At 39.1% G+C, this 20,039-nt stretch overlaps 1 protein-coding gene across 1 annotated transcript in view; it reads left to right on the forward strand.

Moving 5' to 3' along the window:
- The window catches only part of LOC128949960 (inositol polyphosphate 4-phosphatase type II-like), a gene marked incomplete at its 5' end in the record, with an annotated part of 107,856 nt that overhangs the window by 64,398 nt on the left and 23,419 nt on the right, over nt 1-20,039 (forward strand). Inside the window, 7 exons of the mRNA XM_054294853.1 lie at nt 6,635-6,806; nt 7,676-7,800; nt 8,716-8,833; nt 10,521-10,661; nt 13,210-13,307; nt 16,961-17,073; nt 18,899-19,053. Of these exons, the coding sequence (XP_054150828.1) occupies nt 6,635-6,806; nt 7,676-7,800; nt 8,716-8,833; nt 10,521-10,661; nt 13,210-13,307; nt 16,961-17,073; nt 18,899-19,053 (922 nt within the window). The remainder of the gene's footprint in view (nt 1-6,634; nt 6,807-7,675; nt 7,801-8,715; nt 8,834-10,520; nt 10,662-13,209; nt 13,308-16,960; nt 17,074-18,898; nt 19,054-20,039) is intronic.

Here is a 20,039-nt window from a genome sequence, read left to right on the forward strand (position 1 = left end):
TGAGTATCTCCTCTGCTATACGCCGTGTTATGGATTTAACCAGCACAGGCAAATGAAATATTGGTTACAACTTTTAGGTCACAAGCCAAAAACAAAAAAGGAAAAAGCAAAGTTGCATCATTTAAAGTACTGTAATAAGGCAGCCATCAAGTCATCAAGTAGAATGAAAGGTAGCTCTTGCTTAGCAATAATGATAATAGTGATGGTTAGAAAATTTTAGATGAGCTTCATCCAGCTGAGAGGTTGTCTTCTGGAGCTGGTGGGCCAAAGACACAAAAAATATCCAACTGCTATGATGCTGGAATAAATCCTTGCTTTTTTCTTCATTTCAGAGCCATCCCTATTTCTCTTGAATAAGTACAGGTGTCCTTCAGTGAGAGCAGTGCTTTTGTTGAGCTGTCCTGAAAGTTCTCTAACACGCCCTCACATGAGAGCTGCAGAGATCTGTGGGGCAAACTGCTGTGTTTTCATGTCCTTTTTGAGTAAGACATCGTTTTAGGAATGCCTTGGACAGTTTATAGGACTTTCAAGGTCACATAGAGATGGAGACGTTTTAAAATTGCTTTCTTTTATAGGACTAACTTGAAAGATGGAGCTTTCCGAAGAGCTTTCCAGGTGTGTGCCAAAGTTGGTTCCCTAATGATTTTCAAAACTTTGGGGCCAGAATTTTTCATGCTTGACTTCTCTATGAGAGTGTGGGTGTAGATGTTTGTTTTTCTCTGCATCTCCCTCTCTGAAATTTAACGTGAAACCCTAAGGCTGCACTGTGAAGCAACTACACAGAGGTTGAGATTCCAAGTTTACAGTTACAAATTTGGCTTTAATTCTGCTTCATTTTAAACTTGAAGCCTGATTATGAGTTCACAGCATTTTCCTAGATACAAAATCACACTGTGTACGCCCATAGATACATTTCTAAAATAACAGACTTTTGCACTACTTAAAATTCACAAACGTGACATAAATGAAAAGCTTGCCACATCTTGCTTATATATTATACATAATTTGAGCATATTTGAGCATAATGTATTTCATTAATACTGCAAATATATGGCACAGGTTGATCTTTAAGTCTGAAACTGCTTTAGTTGATACTCAGAGAAATTGGGCTGCTTTTGTAAGAAAAAGAATGCAGAGTTTTGAACAAAATAATAACAAATAAGCCTTGAAGTATGAGATTAAATTTTTGCTTATTTAGTGAACCTGACTGGTTTTTTGTAGCATATAGCAATGAAAGACCTTTCAAAAAATGCACATCTGTTCATTTTAGATGATAGAAAATATTATGACAATATTTTGATGCAATAGCATTTTCATATTAATTTAGATATTGTTGTAACATATATTCAGAGTTTCCTAAAGTAGGTTGATATTTGCAGTCTCAGTGACTATGGCATTGTGTGATCTTACTCTCTTTTTTCAAACATGTTTATATTTGTTGTTTGGAATCTTTGTAATTGGAGATACTGGAGCACTTTTTTTTGCTGTACTCTGCCTTTCAATGTGAATTATACCTTCCTTAGCCTTAACTTTTCATGCAGTCTGACCTTTGAGTGTATTCTAAAGACTGAATTTGAGTTACAGTTACCAAGGTAACATGCTATGGTTTCATCAGTCGCAGGATTATGAATCCTCTGCAGGATAAATCAGGAAGAGTAGAAGGATTTTTAAGGAGAGGGCTTTTTTGTTGTTCTTCTGACTCTAGTCTGGTTTGCCTTGGAGAAATATGTGACAACATTAAATTCTTTTCACTTTTGCCTTTTCGTTTTCCGTGAGAGTTGTGATGTGAAAGCCTGTCCTGCAGCATTAGAGGTGCCAGTGGAACACAGCGTTGGCTCTGGTGCTGGCACAGCCCCGACAGATGTCTGTGCTTGGCTGCTGCATGTGGCTGCTGTTTCTGTCTGCTGCTCGTGCCTCCTGTCAGAGCTCCCACCCAGCCGTTCCCTCGCTGCCTCTGCGTGAGGACTCCCCCATTTGATACACACAGGATCCACCTAGCATCACAAACAATTTGAGTTGCCAGTGTGATTGCACCTGGATTTTGCCTTTAAGTGAATTATGGAATCATGAGCTCCGTGAACTGGCCCTTGATAACCTTCAGCATAGGTTTGCAAAGAGCACCTGGGGAACATTGCCACATTTCCTAGCTGGAATTACAGGAGACCTCTGTTCATACTCACATTGCTACAGACACATGTGGGTTTATTTTTCTTGTATTATCTCATACCTGTTGGGGACTATATAAGTTTAGATTCAAAATTTCGGACTTTCATTGCCCTGGGGATGGGGACTACATCTTTCGTTGCATCCCTTCCAATGCAGGCTGGTAGAAGTGGGAAATAAAGCTATGTTCTGTGGGAAATAAAGCCGTGCTCTAGTTTTATTGGAATCTTCAGAAAAGCTTTTATTATAAAATATTGTTTAGTCATGAAGATGAAAAATTTTTCTGTGGTCTGTGTCCTTGAGCAGCAGACATAATTTATTTAGAGCAGTCACATGTGAAAAGCTTTCTCTTTCCTTCCTCTTCCTCACATTTTTCCTTCCTTTTCTTTGAAGCTTGTATTTACAAAAGTTTTACTTATGCTTTTTTTTCCCCTTTTCCCCTCTCTTCTGTGTCATCCTTTTCTTTTTGATAGGATCCTTATCTGGGCTGAATGTAGCCCAGGAATACAAGACAATCCCCTTCAGCAGTACTTTCTCTAAGTACTTTGGCTAAAAACAGAAGCTGAAAAATATGTAAGGGAAAGACTGTTTAACTGAATCAACAAACTAAAACAAGATATAAGAATATTTAGTTGCACAGCATTCACAGAACCTTCCTATGCTTAAAGTGTATTAGATTTTCTTAGCTTTGTCTTTTATTACCTTTGTCCTCTCTTTCTGTTTTCACTCTGACTAAGCATGCTGAGATGCTCATGTAGGTATTATTGGATGGTTTTGGGTTTAGCTATTAATCCATGTGACAGTGGAGAAAATCTTGGATGGTTGCAGTGGAATAATAAATCCCAAGAATTCCAAATTTCTGGACACCCAAACTGTGCAAAGCAAACTGCTACCTTCAAGTGCAGGAACACCAGGAAATCTTATTCAGGTTTTTATTGTTCCTGCAAGAACTGCTGCAGCATTATGAGTACAAAGCCTCCTCCTTTTTCAAAGAGCTTAGCCCTCAGCTGCAGTTCAGCTGAGCTCCAAGAGCTGCGTGGCAAAATAAAGAAATAAGGCACTGACCTTTTTATGGTGCAAAGTTGAATATGTGCAATCTTCTGTCTTTTTAAACCTCCCTTTAAAAAAAAAAAAAACATTAATTCAAAGACTGTTCCTTTCCTAAGTCAGTAAAATCAAATTCTGGGTTAATTATTTCATGCTGATTTTAGGGATTTACTGCTGCTGTGTTGGTTGGTTGGTTTGATTTGCCTGCCTTTTTCATTAAAACAGAGTTTGTCTAATGATCACTTTGTGATATAAAGACAACTCATTTATGTTTTTTTACCTCTAATTATTTCAATTCTGTCATGGAATATTTTTATGATCAGGTAGCGAGTGATTAATTTAAGTGAAACGTTACCTCGTGGGTATCTGCTGTTACATTTATACGTCACATTTATATTTGTGTTTCTTACATTTGTGTGGCTGTAGTGCCCCCCTTTGCTTTAAGGGCACAACATTATGCATTCTTCTGCTTTTTCTTTAAGGTTTGGTTTTTTAACTTCATACCATTCAAGTTTTGAAGTGACTTAAAGCAATTTATGGATTTTAGGTGGCACAAATAGCAGTGACAAAATTGGCTTTTTTAATCTGTTGCTAGGGCTAAAGGAGATAGGAGTACTATGCTGAAGCATCCTTTTTGGTTACCAGCATATTTTAATGAGCATTTCAGTGGGCCTGACTTTGAAAAGACCAGAAGCTTGCTTTTCTGCCAAAGTTTATAAAATTTAACATGTGGTTTGACATATTGCAACTTGGATATGAGCACGCAGAACTGACTAGCTGGGTGCTAAGCAGGTCATTTGCCTGCACAGCCTGTTGATTACAGGAACATGGGGCTGAAGGGCGTTTTCCAGTAACCAAAGGGCAAATCCTGTCACAGACTGAGCTGCCATCACTCTCTTGGCAATGAACATGGAATATTTACTCAGTGCTTTGTGGAACATGCACTTTTGTTTTAATCTCATTCTAACTGCATAGCGGTGGTACTGTCCTTTTAGTTTCATCCTTTAATTTTTTAATTTAATATGTTTGGTTTTCATGCCTTGTTTTAGTTTCCCGTGGCTGACTAGCTCTATTTTTGTGCTGAGTTTCTTTGCTTTATCCGGAGACTCTGACAGTTCTTCTGGATGCTAAGTGTTCCAAACTGACAGGCTGCCCATGTCATTTTAGCAACCTGACAGTCATCCCGGAGTCTCCTTGTCGCTTCTGTTCTTGCTTCTAATCTCCTTTTTTTAGATGGTCACTCATTCAGTTAATTCTTCACCCCTTCTTCAAACAATTTTCCGCTGTGATTTTAATTTAAAAGAAAGTTGAGATCCGAAGGCTCAATGTGTGTGAGTCCATGAATGTGTTAAAAGCAATAATTTGTATTATTCCTTTCCTGAAGTGATTCTACAAAGGTATTCTGAAAAATATCTTATTCTAAAATGTATACAATATGATTTACTGAGTCACTCTAAGAGAACTCTTAGACTTTAGACTTTGAGCTTACTTTGCTGCTGATGCTTTTATTGGCATATGTATATTGCTTAAATTAATAAAGGATTGTAATTTGACTGAGACTTTAGATTGCCTGATCTGTCTACACTGGCTTCCAGTACATTACACTTTTTTGTCTACCTTATTTCTAAACTCGTCTGTGTTTTGCAGCAGCCTCTGGTTGTTCTTTTGCTTTTATTCCCTGGAATAAACACCACAGTTAGTTCTTGTTATTTTCTCCTCAGGAAGAGGGGAAATCAAGTTGCTGCTCAGTCTTTTTCATCAGCTTAAGGAGATTAAATCTTGGTAGCTCTGCGCTGCAAGCTCTCCATTTTTCCAGCAGCCTCTCTAAAACGTGTACACCAGCGTTTGGCACACAGCGTGTCATCACTCTGTTAGCCAATGACATGTATAAAATCACCTGGAGCTTGTGCCTGGGGGTGGCTCATGGTCTGTTTTGTCAGGATGACACTCGCTTCAGAACTGCTTTTTTCCAGGGAATGCTTCCTCAGTCTGTGTTACTCATGGTTAAATATGTATGACTGTGGTAAAACTCATGTTGTCTGACCACAAAGTTAACAAAGAGCTCATCCGATTCTCTGTGCATGCTCTGTCCTTGTTCCCCTTTCCTGCTCCTTGCTTTCTCTAATTTCTCCCAGCTTTCAAAGCTCTCTGCAGTCTTCTTGGCTGCAGTTTTATTAATTTGTGTGTTTTTCTGGAGCTCAGCCAAATTGACTGGCAACAGGCAGCTGTCTTCTGCCTCAAGAACTTCCTCAGTTCTAATGAGGTTTTACTGGCCTGACTCAGAATGTTACCTGAAACAACACGCTGCTGTCTTGCACCTAATTACAACAGATTTTAATTATCATTGATTCTTAATTACACTGACCTACAGAAAATATGAGCCAATTATAGACTGTTGCATTGTCAGTTGCATTCCCAACTTTTATATAGATTCTTCTAGAGTGTTGATTTCCCTCATTTCAAACTGTACAATCAAACTGAGATGTAGATTCTGAAGGAGGGGGATTTATTTATTTGTTTTTATTATTTGCTCAACTTAGGGGTAGGCAAAGCCATATGCAACTACCAGGCAGGTCTGATTTTATTAAATCATATAAAATTCAGGAGTAGCTGGGATTATTGGGCAAGTTTGTGTAAGGTGTTCCAATTCTCCTCCATTCCTAGTTATCACTGTTTCATTTGTAATGTATTAAGGAATCACATTTTTCAATCATTTCATGAGTGTTTTTTTTAATATGCCTAGCGTGTATTTTCATAGAGAAAAACATGTTTCAAAATACTCTGCATCTCTCTGATAGAAATAGCTAAAATGAGTTCAAAATGTCTAAATGTTTAAAGAGAACAACATAGAATCTAAAAAAAAAGGAATATGGTCTGAAGCTTTTTATATTTCCAGCCTGTAGATTAAGTAGGTGATACCCTTCCAGATACCTATTTGTTATTGTGTTTTACCCTCCAGCACCCACCTTTTCTTAAATATTTGGTTATTCTCTTTGGTTTTGCATTTTTGATGCTATTTCATTTCTTACATAGCCAGTTCTGAGTCCTGAAAGGAGACTCCATCGCCACTGTATTAATCTCTGTGTGCTAAATGAGGTTTTATGTGTTTCCCTGTGTACTCTGTTTGTGACACTTGAATACCAGTTTTACAGGGATGCTGGGACTGTTGGAAAAGGCCATTGTTTCAGAGTGCAGTTGGATTCAGGCCAGGGATTTAACCCCATTCCCAGTGGTAAGATGGAATCCTGCTTATAAGTATGTTCTCCAGTGGCATTTGTGGTCCCACAGTGGTCTGGGGAGAGCTGCAGGGGTTGTTTTAAAGGGAAGGGTGATGTGCACAGCTGCTCCTGCCATCCTTCCTAGTGAAGAAGGGTTTTTCACTGCGAGTTTTCCAGTCTGGAGCAGATGACCTGTCGTGTTGTAGGTGACTGGTACGAGCAGCTGTACCCGCTGGTGGTCACGCTGAAGGACTGCATGGCAGAGGTGGTGACCAGGGCCAAGCAGTCCATGGCCTTTGTCCTGCTCCAGGAACTTGCCTGTGGCTTGCCCCAGTGCCTGATGCTGACCCTGAGGAGAGACATCGTCTTCAGCCAAGCAGTAGGTTGTCTTGTGTCGCTCACTTCCTTCTCTTGCTCTAATTATAAGCATACTCTTCATGCCAGTGTTTGTGGGTTTCTTTCTCATTGGTTTTTTTTTTTTTCCCTTACAATTTGATACAGCTTTTTCATTTATTTTCCATTATATTCACCTAAATAATTTATAATGTGGTAAGAAATTAAATAGGAAGTAGAAATCCATGGTACTGGCTAGGCAGCATCCAAGCCAGGGAGATTTTTTTCTCCTGGTCACCTTGGAAATAGGGAGAAGACAATTTGTTTTCAGTTTGTGGCAGTGTTTTAAGTGTTTAAATACTATTAGCATGTCTTTCCTTAGAACTGTCTTTTCTTGGCAAATAACTGAAGCTCTTTATGTCTTCTCCTGTATATCATGTTTTTTTCAGATAGATTTTTTTCTAAACATTTCACTTAATTTCTCTCTTAAGTTGGCAGCTGCCTAGGAGATTCAGTTACATTAGATGTTGAACCACTTTCAAATCCATCAGAATTCACATGTTTAATTCACAGTCTTGCATGTTTGAAGCCTGACAAGTGAGGTTCTGGTCTTATTTATGTCAGTGTAAATAACACACAATGATACAAAACAAATTAAGCTTATCTAATATACCTTAACAGAATATTTCACTACTTTATACACCCCCAAAAAACCATCAAAATACATTATTATGAAATCATGTACTTAGTCACTAAACAGAAATACCTATGCTGATTTCTCAAATATGTAGGTGCTACCTCTGTTGTGTATAATGATGGCAAGCCTCATTTTAACTGTTTGTCTTGTAACAGTTGAAATGTCTTGTATCTGTTTGTCTTGTAACACTCTTGCACATGTTTTAATTATCTTTACAACTCGCTGGATTGGTCTGTGGTTTTGCAATCAAATTGCACACAGGTTTACATGATCAAGGATTTTTACAACAGCTTCACACTGTTGGATTGCTGGTGCAGTATGAAGGACTCCTTAGCACATACAGTAAGTATTGCTCTTGGACAAAGTTCCTTATGTTCCCTGCCCAGAAGTTACCCAGGAAGTTCTTATTTTAACCTCAGCAAGCCTCTTATTTGGCTTGCTGAATCAAATCTTGTCCTTACAAGACAGTAGACTTGCACATAATAGCACAGCTGAAGTCATTGACACTGTGTTGTTAATTCTGCAGCAAAAGTTATTAATCTGTTTCATTCTGAGTTCCTCAGAGAACACGGCCTGCTTATTGTTCCATGCAGACCTGACCCAAAATAGCAGGTTTATAAAACTAATGCAAACGGAAGATTTAAACACTTACTGCTTTTATCAGCCTCGGCCCTGATCCCCAGTGCTGATAATGTGAAGATAGCCTGAAAACAGTTTCATAGTTTGTTACACATGCCATTATTTGATATGTATTAAAAAGGAAATTTGGAGGGAGAAATTGCCTTATCTTTCAAACTTTGAACTAGATCTATTGGAATCATTCCCTGAATCAGAGATTTTGACTAAAGTAGAGGAATTTAGCATTTGTGCAGCTTTATTATGCAGTTGCTCATTTGGAGATAGCTGTCTTCTTCATTTTACATGATGCTTGTTTTTATTCTCAAAACCTTTGTCCTCCATCAGCAGGAAAGCCTTTTGAAAACTTTCAGAATAGACAAAAATGGCTTTTCTGAGGTTATTTTATGTCTATATAGAGCAGGCTGATTTTCAGAATTGCTTAATACTCATGGTTACCATTTAGGGCACAGAATTGTCAGCAGTTCAAGAAATGAGTCTGGTTTTATGTAGGTTACTGTAATGTGGATTTAGAACTGTGATTTTTAGATGCACAGACTGGAAAATATATTGCTTTGCCCTGACCTATACAGTGACTGATCTGCCAACTCTGTTAATAGTCTCTTTAATCTTTTCATGTAGGTGAAGAAGCAGGGATGCTCGAAGACATGGCTGTGGGCATTTCAGATTTGCAGAAAGTAATGTTTAGAGTAATTGAAGCCAAGTCAGAAGATTTTTTGCCTATTATAAGTGGAAGGCGGTAAGAACTTTGTTTCTTGGAGCCCAGGAAACTGAGCTGCAGTTTTAATCTGTAGCCCATGAAACCCGTCTAATGGTTTTCTTGTTGCTGAGTTCTGTTTTATTGAAAGTGCATTGTTTTACTTTTTAGAAGGTGAGTTAGTAGGGATTCTAAAAGCCAGTAGGCTCTGGGTTACTCTCCTGATAAAAAGCTGAAGTTCCAGTTACTAATACAGATTAATCTGAGCAGCGTCTGTGTTGTGCAGAGCTGCTGGTGCATTATTCACACATGGATACTGAACCCTGGACAAGTGACAAGGCCATTGTTTACAAATGTGGTCTCTAACTGAGAAACTTTGCTTTTGAATGTCCTGAATTTGTATTTCAGCATGAGAAATGAAACTGCAGTTCCAAGAGTTAGGCCTTGATTGTTTTTAAGATGGAAACCAAAAAACTCCGATGCCACTTAGTATTAAAAACTTAGTAGTCACTTTTAAAAATGGAAGCCTTTTTTAGCTGCTGAAAATCACACAGGACATAGGCAGTCTCAGAAATCCTTGCACAAAATCACTTATCCTTTATGAATCTCACGTGAGTACTGCTGAATGTCAGGACATATACTGCAATACTCCGTTTATTTTGGCTATTTGAGGGTTAACAAGATTGGAATGGATTTTTCATCTTTATTATTATTCTAGTCTGAAGCTCCAAATAGTTTTATTTTGCAAAAATCACTTCCTTAATAGTATCATTGCTCTTAAGATGACTGTAAATTAAATTCAGCTAAAAGCAGGAACTTTTAGAAAATATATGTTTCCTCTGAAGGGGGCTTTCACCACTGATTTACTTAATTAATCTGGATGATTCACTCTCATCATATGGGCTTTCTGAGAAGGGATTGAATAAATAACAGGAAGGCTGGAATATGATAGGCAATACAATGGGAATAATTAAAATTAAAAAAATTTTAAAAATAAAATCTACAAGGTTTATGTGGAGGAGTGCCATTCCTCTTAGAGCTGTGATAAGACTGCTCCTATCAAACAGCATTGGAAGTGAACCGTAAAAAGAAAAGATGAAAAGGTGAAAATCTAGTTATTTTCTAATAATTTTTTTAGAAACCCTCCATTTTTATTTTGGTTGTTATATGGTATGGCTCAATAAATGAGAGTGAAAGACTGTAGAAATGCAAGACAGAAAAATCAAACTACAAATTCTTATCTTGAAGAGTCAGCATATTTACTTGTAATTGTTTTTTCTAGGAAAGTGCTTAAACCTGACATTCTGTGTGCACAAACAAATCAATCCAAAGTGTGTGGCACTGTCTAGCAGTGCACTGATCATCTGGTGTGGGTGGTAGACACCAGCCACCCAGGGGAGGTGAAATTCTGTTCAGGAGCTCACATGCTTTTATTAGAGGCCATTCTTTTATTAGAGGCGCTTTTGGAACATTCTTTACAGAATCACAGAATATTTTGAGTTAGAAGGGACCCATATGCATCATCAAGTGCAACTCCTGGCCTTGCACAGGGCTTCCCAAGAATCACACCCCGTGCCTGAGAGTTCAGATGCTTCTTGAACTCTGTGAGGCTTGGTGCTGTGACACTTCCCAGGGGAGCCAGTTCAACCTGCTCAACCATTCTCTGGCTGAAGAAACTTTTCCTGACATTCAAGAACCCCATCCTCACTCTTGTTTTCATTGTTCCTAGTGAACATTACATTATAGAGGTCCAGCTCCCAGCAAAGATGTTTCAGCTGCTGCCACAAGAGATTAAAGAGGGAAAGCTGCTTCGCATGTATCCAGTGCTCTTTAATGTTGGAATCAATGAGCAGCAAACACTGGCAGAGAGGTAAGGAAAAGTCACGTTGCATTTTCTGTCCAAGTACTCCATGCTGGTACAGGCTATCTCTCAGGATTAGAAACAAATCTTCTTTGTTATTTGCTCTTAGACAATCTCACATTGACTCAGTGTGTATTTTCAAAGGTATTAAAGGAAATAAACACAAGCTATGAAGCAATGTAGAACAGTGAAAAAGTCCAGATGAAGATAAGATCATAAGCAGGGCTCCGTTTCACAGAGTTGGTGCCATGTTTCTCTTGGATACAGGTGCAAAATGGATTTCTATTTCAGATGCAGAATTTTGGTTGTATGCAGTACTCTGAAATTCTCACACAAGTTTGAAAATTCAAAATTCTTACATCTTGAAGATGGGTTTGAAGAGACCAAACAAGTGATAAGCTAGAGAAATTAGTACTCCTCTGCAACAGATTGCTGGAAACTAATTAATTAGTATAAAAATAGTCATGGATTCACCAACGTATTAATTTTCTCTTCCAAGAGAAGGGTATCTGTCAGTCATGTTAAATTACCACATTTGTGCAGGGCTAAAACTGCAAAGTAGAAGTCAAGATGTCAATACAGACAGCTACTTTGTTAAAACTTCTTTTCTTTTAGCTGCTTTTATTAACAGAGCGTCCAAAATACCTAATGCTTATCTTGAGGTTGCATTTGCTCTAAGCCAAAAGCTTATAGCAAAGCTGTAGCTGGAGTAATGGAGGGATACAGTGAAAATCCTTAACCTGGGTAATAGGCAAGAAGTTAAACACCACAGGATTTTATCTCCTGTTCACTGTAGACAGCCAAGTAAACCCAGTCTTTTAAAGAAGTCTACTAAAGAATGTCATTAGGTAGCTTTGTGAATGTTTATGGGACACTTCTCCAAGTTGAGTGGTGGTATGTGAGAAAATTTAGGCAGAAAGTTGAAATGGGAGACATAGACTGAATCTAAAGACAGTAAAATCTGGCATTTTACTGTGAAAGAGCTGGATAGCTGGTTAGAGAACTTGGAAACTTCTTGAAAATGAAAATAGGTTATTCTGATGACATAAAGAGAAAAGTGCTGAGAGGAGTGACGTGGCCAAACTCATAATGTGCAAAACCAACAAAATCAGTCATGACAGTTCTGAGTGGGACACTCAAAAAATAAGAGGTAAGACATGATGTGGTAAGCAAGAAGCAGGCTGGTGGGAGCTTACACGAGTGAGATAGGCAGGAAGGACTGAGTTATGAATAGTCTGAGGAAAAATTTGACAACATTTAGAAATAGCCTGATTACCTGGGGGCTTGTAGAGGAGTTGGTATGAAAAGATGCCTGGCTTGCAAGTGAAGTGGCAGGAAGTGTTGTTCCCAGTGGTCATTTTACATTGTGTGCAAAGAAAGCCATAGGAGAAAACAAAATAACTGCATATTTATAAATATGGATATGTACTAATATCTGCCAAGAAAATAAGTTCAATGCAGAAGCAGCTTTAATGCATGCAGTTACAGTCTGCTTTTGTCTTAATTCAAAATGCTGCTTAACTCCTAAAGTTGTACATTTGTTTTTGAGACTGAAAACACCACACACGATTTATGGCTAAAAACATGGAGGGGTTTGTGGGATAAAGAACCTGAGAATATAAAAACACTTTCGTGGCAAATTTCTAGGAAATGTTACTGTATTAGAAAAAAAATCTTTTAATTTGTTTTTTGATAGAATACACTTGAGAATGTTTCCGATTTAAAAGAAATGTTCTCATGTGACAGTGCAGCAATGGCTACTAAGGAAGTAGTTACATCTTCTCCCTGTGGCCTGTTGAAATATTTGCTTCCCTTGTTCCCAATTTAGCAGCATATTTGGTATCTTCTGATCTGTGTCCCCTTCTCTCTGAGTTTCTCACTTATCTGCCCATGCCTCTCTTCCTGTACTCCTCCATTCCCGTTTCAAATCTATTCTGAAGATGAATTTCAAAACTTTGGCCCTAATTGTCATGGGGACATTCGTGTCTTTACAATCATATCTCTTGTAGTACCGTGAGATTTAGTTTCTTGGCATGTGAAATGTGGCTGTTGTAGAAATCTTGGTCTCAGAGAGAAAGATATTTGTTTTTATAGCTACAGTTATTTTGTAGATAAGCTTCTCTTCCATCTTGTGTCACTTCCATATTATCCAGCTCTTACAGAAATTGGTATGCTTAAGCAGTAGCAGCACTAAGAGATGGAGAGTTGGTGTTCTCTGCCTGTGGTACCCAATTTTTGGAATTGGAATTCCCCCAAAGTGCCTTTCCATTTATTCACGATTTGTGAGGGGAAAAGAATAAGTGCCTTATTGCATGTTTGTAAATAGATTGCTTTGTTAATAAACTTTTGGAAGAAGTATGCATCAGCGATGATCTCGTTTCCAAAAATTAATTCCAAAGCATACAAGAACTTAACTACTGCATGTTTGACAAAATCTAATGCATTTAGCACCAAAGTTATTTCTTTATGCAAAGAAATAACTATGAAGGATAATTTATCTTTTGTTGTTGTTTGTGGGTTTTGGGTTTTTTTCATAATTTATTGTGTATTTTCATAGGTTTGGAGATACCACTTTGCAGGAAAACATTAACCAGGAAAACTTAGAGCTTCTCAAAGAATATTACAAGTTATTTACAGAAAAAATGCCTCCTGATTGTGAGTACAAAATAATGCAATGTCCAAATCGGTTTGAAAAGCTTTGAGTAGGTAGAAGGTTATAAGACAGTAATATTAGCAGAATCCCATAACTTGTTCCATAAATTTAAACATTTTGTACCTGTACATGACCCTGCTGGTCTCAGGAGTGATTTCAGGCCTTGTGCCACAGCAGAAACTACAGAGAAAATGAAACAGAGGAATGATGAACTGAACAGCTATTTTAAGTTATTAAAATAATAAGTTTGTTAATATTTCATGTAGAGGACAGTCTGTACCTACTGTATTTTTACATAAATACTTGGTGGGCAATTTCATCAGCTTCAGTCATACCCTCTGTTCTTATTCTGAAAATATGTTGAGGTTTGGTGAACCATGGAGAAATCTGCAGATCAAATACAAGCAATGAGCCACATCATCATTATATGAACGACAAGGTTTCATTGGAATAGGCCCTGTATTCCACTTCTGTAGAACTTCTGTATTATAAACATAAGCATTACTATGCTGTTACTCTGATTGCCAGAAGCAAGGACTGAAGAAAACATCTGCATCAATCGAATCCTGTTAGTTTTAATGCCCAAACTATAGTCCCAAATGTGGGAGATTTAACTGCCTGATGTTTAAATGCTATGTAAAACTTTAATACATCACATGCGTATGTATACATGTTTATCTCTTATATCAGGATGATTTTAATTTGTTAATCATTTTGACAGAAACAAAAGCCCTTCCTAAATGATGGGCAGGATGCCCATCCATCCCCCCACAGACCTAGTATTTATTTCCAGGATGTCTACAGAGAAACTCATACAATAAGTTGGGTGATTAATTGAGGGGAATCTTGCTAAGAAAACATCCTCGAAAAACTAACCTCATGCAGGTTAGGACTAAGGTAGATCTGCTACCTCATAAATGGATTTTATTTTATAAAATACTGCATGCAGACAGTATTGGCTACTTTTCATTAACACAATTTAAACTTGTACTGCCTTCCTGAAGGATTATTAGTGAGCCACACAGTTCCTGGACTTCTTTCAGACTGTGAAGGCTTTTGAGAACTAATTGTGTCTAGTTCATCGTGTATTTTCTGGTTATTATAACTTTCTTGCTTTTTTTCTTTACCTTTAAGAACTCAGTCTCTTCTTTATACAATTTTTTGTGGAACATAAAGCATCTTTTGGTTCCACTGCCCTTCCCAGTAGCTCCCTGCCAGTATACAGAGTCAGTCTTTTGCCTTGGAGAAATGTGCCTTTTAAACCAGCCCCCTGGGAAAAAAGGGAAGCTCTCAAACTTGTTCATTTGTGGCAGGACTTAATCCCACTCCTGTTCCCCCTCGTCTGGAAGACAAACCTCCATACAAGGCTGGCAGCAACCCTGGTGCTGGGGCCACGTGAGAGGCATTCAATATTGATGGCTTTTTGATGGTTTTGTCCCACCTATCCAGATAATTTCCTATAATGCCAAATCTGTGCTACAAAATCAATGCAGGACTGTGTTCCCAAAGCTGTCAGTTCCAAACAGTGCTCAAAAAGCCCAACAGAATTTGAGCATTTGCAGCCCTATTTGCCAGGCTGTTGGATCCACCCTTGGTAGCCTCCCTGGCCTGCTGCCTCATTCATATATTCCCTTTCAAAGAATTCAATTTCCCACTCCCTGGAAGGTATTGCCACCTTCGCTGTTAGTTTTCCTCTTGTGTCTGTATTTCTCCTTGGCAATAATAGTCTTGCTTGTAACTAAGCATCCACTGACTTTCTGTCTTTAGGATGAACATACACTTCGTCATTTACCCATTTGTTAACTTCTTAAATTCTTTTAGCAGAAACTGAAAATAAGAGCATGTTTCCAGCAAGGTTCCTACCAAAAATGCTGACCAAATATAGCTCAAAATGGTACTGCTTTTATAGAAATACTAAGACAGTAAGGGTCCAAAAACGTAAGATAGTTGTTTAGTAGTACGTAAGTACCTGAAAACAAAAAGGCTGTTTGGTATTTCCAGGCTTCTCCCCCTTATCAGCCTGATTTGGTGGTTTGGTACTGTGGGGGACCCAAGGAGTTTAGGCCATTGATCATTTCCAGTCAAGGTGCAACCCCTTTGGCAGTACTGTGAATTAGGAGACTCTTGCTGTACCTGTGCTGAAGTCATCCCTCTGAGATGTCACGTTTTCTGCTGTGACCCAAAGGAAAGCTACTGGGAGCAATAGAATGTTTAGTGATACATTTGCATCATCTCAAAGCATCTTTGCCATTTTGTGCTCTCTGTTTTAAAGAAACAGATGCACCCATAAGTGTAATAGTCTAGCAGAGTGTGATGTGGTTTTATGTGCTCTACATTATCTAATGTACAATCAGAGCTTGTGATACAGAGGTAAAACAATCCACATTAAAATTATTGCAAAACAGATTCTGGATGTACGTTTTCCTCCCTTTTTCTTTTTTTCTTGTTTGTGAGTTTTTTTAGACAGCACAGTATGACTGGAGCAACTTAGTTCTTTTTGAATAGATTTAAAGTACTTCTTCCTATGAATCATGGATAAGGGAAACTACAGAATTTATTAGATGTAAAAGGTAAAAGCCTGTTGATGAGAGGGATCATTCCAACTTGGATCACGTTAGGAGAATGGATATTGACCTTCATTAATACTTCCCTCATTTTTTTTCTTCCAATTGAGTATAAGTTTTTGGGCTTGGGTTTGGGGCTTGGGTTGTGGGGTTTTTTCCCCTCACTGGATGGATAATTTACTTTCTCTGCTTGAAGAAATCCATTGATCAATTTAGTTTCACTTTGTTCCACTTGATTCTGGCCCCTTTATTTGGTGATAACTATGATTTAAATTCTTTTTACTTTGCCACCATGAGAAGAAATAATTTCAAAAAACAGATTCTGCATGTTTTTATTGATTTTCAGAACTAGCAAGGATAAATGCAACATTAGAAAAATCCCTCCTCTATATACATATGAAACAGAGGGGGAAATTAAATTGCCTACTCTTGAATTTTTGCTGGAGATGTAGGATAAATTAAACTTCAACTTAAATTCCATACCCAGAACAAGCAGGTAAATTTTTGGATTTTAAGCAAACTTGAAATTATTTTCTACTTCAAAATAAAGCCCCACTTAATTTCAGGAGAAAGATACTTTGTTACTTTTTAGAGGGGATACTAAGTGCTGTTTAACCCTTATCTTACATTATAGAAAAATCTAAGGCATATTTTAAAACAAAAACTAGATGTTTCAATTTGAAAACAAAACCCTAATTTTTTACTTTAATTTTAAAAAATAATCATCCCATCAAAGCAGGTTGTAATACACTCAGTTTTTTTTTTATTTTTCTGATTTCTTTTGAATGTCTGTAATAGCTGATGAACAGAACTACAGCAGAGATTTGGTTTTGTTTTTCACCATCCATTTATAAGATAAAGGTTGAAGATACTTCAAATTTCCACGTGAAGATCTTAGGGAGGACAAGGCAATACTCAAAAGACATAAGGTTTGCTTATTCCTTAAATATTTAGCTGGTAATTTCTATCCTGTGTTCCAAAACAAGGCTGTAAATAATAGACCTGTTCTTTACCATGAGCATTCTTTAGTCGGGACAATCATATCACCAACCTTATCAAAATGAGCAACTTTTTTCGTCCTTTTTTCCCAGGTTTACCACATTTTCAAGAACAAAATGATTTAAAGGGATTGCTAGAAAGTCTTCATCAAAATATCCAGGCCAAAAAGAGAAAGAATGTAGAAATCATGTGGCTGGCTGCAACGGTGAGCTCTCTTGTTTCAAAGAAATTGATGAACTAACCATAAACTCATTTTCATAAGCTTGCTGACTTTGTAACTGCAATGGATTTTAAGGAAATGACTGGAAAACTCACTGGTTAAAGGAGGCAGATGTGCTGTAATAGTTTTTTGCAGACAATTTCTTTTTCTCACTTTTTAAACTGGTAGAACCTGCTAGAATTTGAGTGATTTGTTTGATATCCATTCTTTGATAATATAAAATTACTCAAAATAATTTTTTAGTGTCCTTGAGGTATGATGTGGGACACGATTGCTTGGTTCCCTTACTTTAACTTTCTGAAATGTGTATTTCTGGTCCTAGTGATCTACACACTGTTATTCTATATTCCATTTATTTATTGAAAAAGATGTAAGAAGAAAACTTTGTCAGTGCAGTAGCTGTGCAATATCACTTTTTTATTGCAGTGGAAGTACAAGATTCCACATATGAGCCCATCACTCATCCAGAATAATTACCTGGGATTTTTTTACTTTATTTTATAAATGATTTTTTAATATTTTAAAATTTTTTTAGGACTCATTCACATCGAATAGCCCCAATGAATCGGGGGCTTCCAAAGATACTAGTGCAAAGAGAATTAATCTCTTCAATGAAACAGTTCTTTCACATAATTATTTAAGCAGATTATCATATAGTACTTGTTTTAAATCCCAGTGCAACTGTTCAAATTTTTAAACAGATTTAACTTTTAAAATTTTCAATTATATGATGGAAGAAACACTCATAGGTTCTCCTTCACTATCCTGTACCTCTTTGGATTCTAAGTAAGATTCCCTTAATTGGTTCCCTAAATTAAACTTTTGAGATTGTCCTCACCATGGTATCACAAAGAACTTAAAGGCTCTAAGTATTTTCTGATTTTTATAGAATTTAATAGTATTTATTGTTTAATAGAATTTCTAAGAATGCAATTAGCATTAGATGAAGAAACACTTATTTGCTGGACTGACACTGGTCATGTTTCAGTTCATGTTCCAGTTCATCCTGCGAGCTCTCCCATGATAGCCAATGCGGGAAGTTTCTTTTTGTGATTCCTGCTGTAGTTTATTGCCTTGCTGCATTCTCACAAACATTTTGAGGTTTTGTACCATTACAGCTGTGATTCCCCAGGGATAGGTGTAAGCAAAGTATTACCTTTTCTCAGGACAGGTTATATCTGGGAAATGGTAGATTTGGGCACAGAAGCTCTCCTTCAATTTTTCTTTTTCTAGTAAAATATCATTTGAAACAATAGTATAAACTAATGGAATGATACAACCACAGATTGATTCCTAAGAGGAGGAATCATCCTCCAAAATGTCATGTTTCCTTTATGTGTTATAACTTTTTCAAAGTATAAGTGAAAGTAGACAATCCATGGCAGCAATTTGTTAAACTTTATTAATTGTGAGCCATACATTGAACAGTTCACCTGTTGAAAATAAAAACTATGTAAGTTAGATGTGTCTGACTCCATACCTTCACAAGAAGTTAGTCTGCTACATTCATGTTTGTGAGTTAAGACTCACCATATCTTCATTCATCAGATATTCAGACAATTTAGCTTTCATTGAACAGGGCAGCTGCTGCATTCAGTGAGGAAACGGTGAAGGAACTGTTTCTTTTATAGTTATGAAAGTCCCATGTCAAATTCAGGAATTCAGTGTACTGGTACTAACTTCCAGAAGATGTTTTCTTCTTGAGAAGTGCTGTAGCTGTCTGGAAGCCCTCGCTGGGCTTGCAGAGCTGTAGGGCTGCGCAGCCTGGTAGGAAGGAAGGGCTGACCTGTGGGGCCTGCCCGTGTTTCAGATTTGCCGCAAGCTGAACGGAGTGCGCTTCACCTGCTGCAAGAGTGCCAAAGACAGGACATCCATGTCAGTGACGCTGGAGCAGTGCTCCATCCTGAGGGACGAGCACCAGCTGCACAAAGACTTCTTCATCCGGGCGCTGGATTGCATGAGGAGGTACGTGGTGCTCCATGGAACTCTGAGCCAGGCCAGGGCTGCCAGCGAACAGGGCCTGAGGGTGGTTCTGAGGGCCCAGCAGAGCCTGAGGCAGGTTCTGAGTGCCCAGCAGAGCCCAGGGCCACGGGCACACAGGGTCTGAGGGTGGTTCTGAGTGCCCAGCAGAGCCTGAGGCTGGTTCTGAGTGCCCAGCAGAGCCCAGGGCCACGGGCACACAGGGTCTGAGGCTGGTTCTGAGTGCCCAGCAGAGCCCAGGCTGGTGCTGAGTGCCCAGCAGAGCCCAGGGCCACGGGCACACAGGGTCTGAGGCTGGTTCTGAGGGCCCCGCAGAGCCCAGGCCTGCCTGCACAGGGTCTGAGGCTGGTTCTGAGTGCCTAGCAGAGCCCAGGCTGGTGCTGAGTGCCCAGCAGAGCCCAGGGCCACGGGCACACAAGGTCTGAGGCTGGTTCTGAGTGCCCAGCAGAGCCCAGGCTGGTGCTGAGTGCCCAGCAGAGCCCAGGCTGGTTCTGAGTGCCCAGGGCCACGGGCACACAGGGTCTGAGGCTGGTTCTGAGTGCCCAGCAGAGCCCAGACTGGTGCTGAGTGCCCAGCAGAGCCCAGGGCCACGGGCACACAGGGTCTGAGGCTGGTTCTGAGTGCCCAGCAGAGCCCAGGCTGGTGCTGAGTGCCCAGCAGAGCCCAGGCTGGTTCTGAGTGCCCAGGGCCACGGGCACACAGGGTCTGAGGCTGGTTCTGAGTGCCCAGCAGAGCCCAGGCTGGTGCTGAGTGCCCAGCAGAGCCCAGGGCCACGGGCACACAGGGTCTGAGGCTGGTTCTGAGGGCCCAGCAGAGCCCAGGCTGGTGCTGAGTGCCCAGCAGAGCCCAGGCTGGTTCTGAGTGCCCAGGGCCACGGGCACACAGGGTCTGAGGCTGGTTCTGAGTGCCCAGCAGAGCCCAGACTGGTGCTGAGTGCCCAGCAGAGCCCAGGGCCACGGGCACACAGGGTC

This window comes from Melozone crissalis, unplaced genomic scaffold (genome assembly GCF_028551555.1).
Source record: "Melozone crissalis strain CALT ecotype California unplaced genomic scaffold, PUWL_Pcris_2 ptg000347l_1, whole genome shotgun sequence".
Taxonomy (NCBI): domain Eukaryota; kingdom Metazoa; phylum Chordata; class Aves; order Passeriformes; family Passerellidae; genus Melozone; species Melozone crissalis.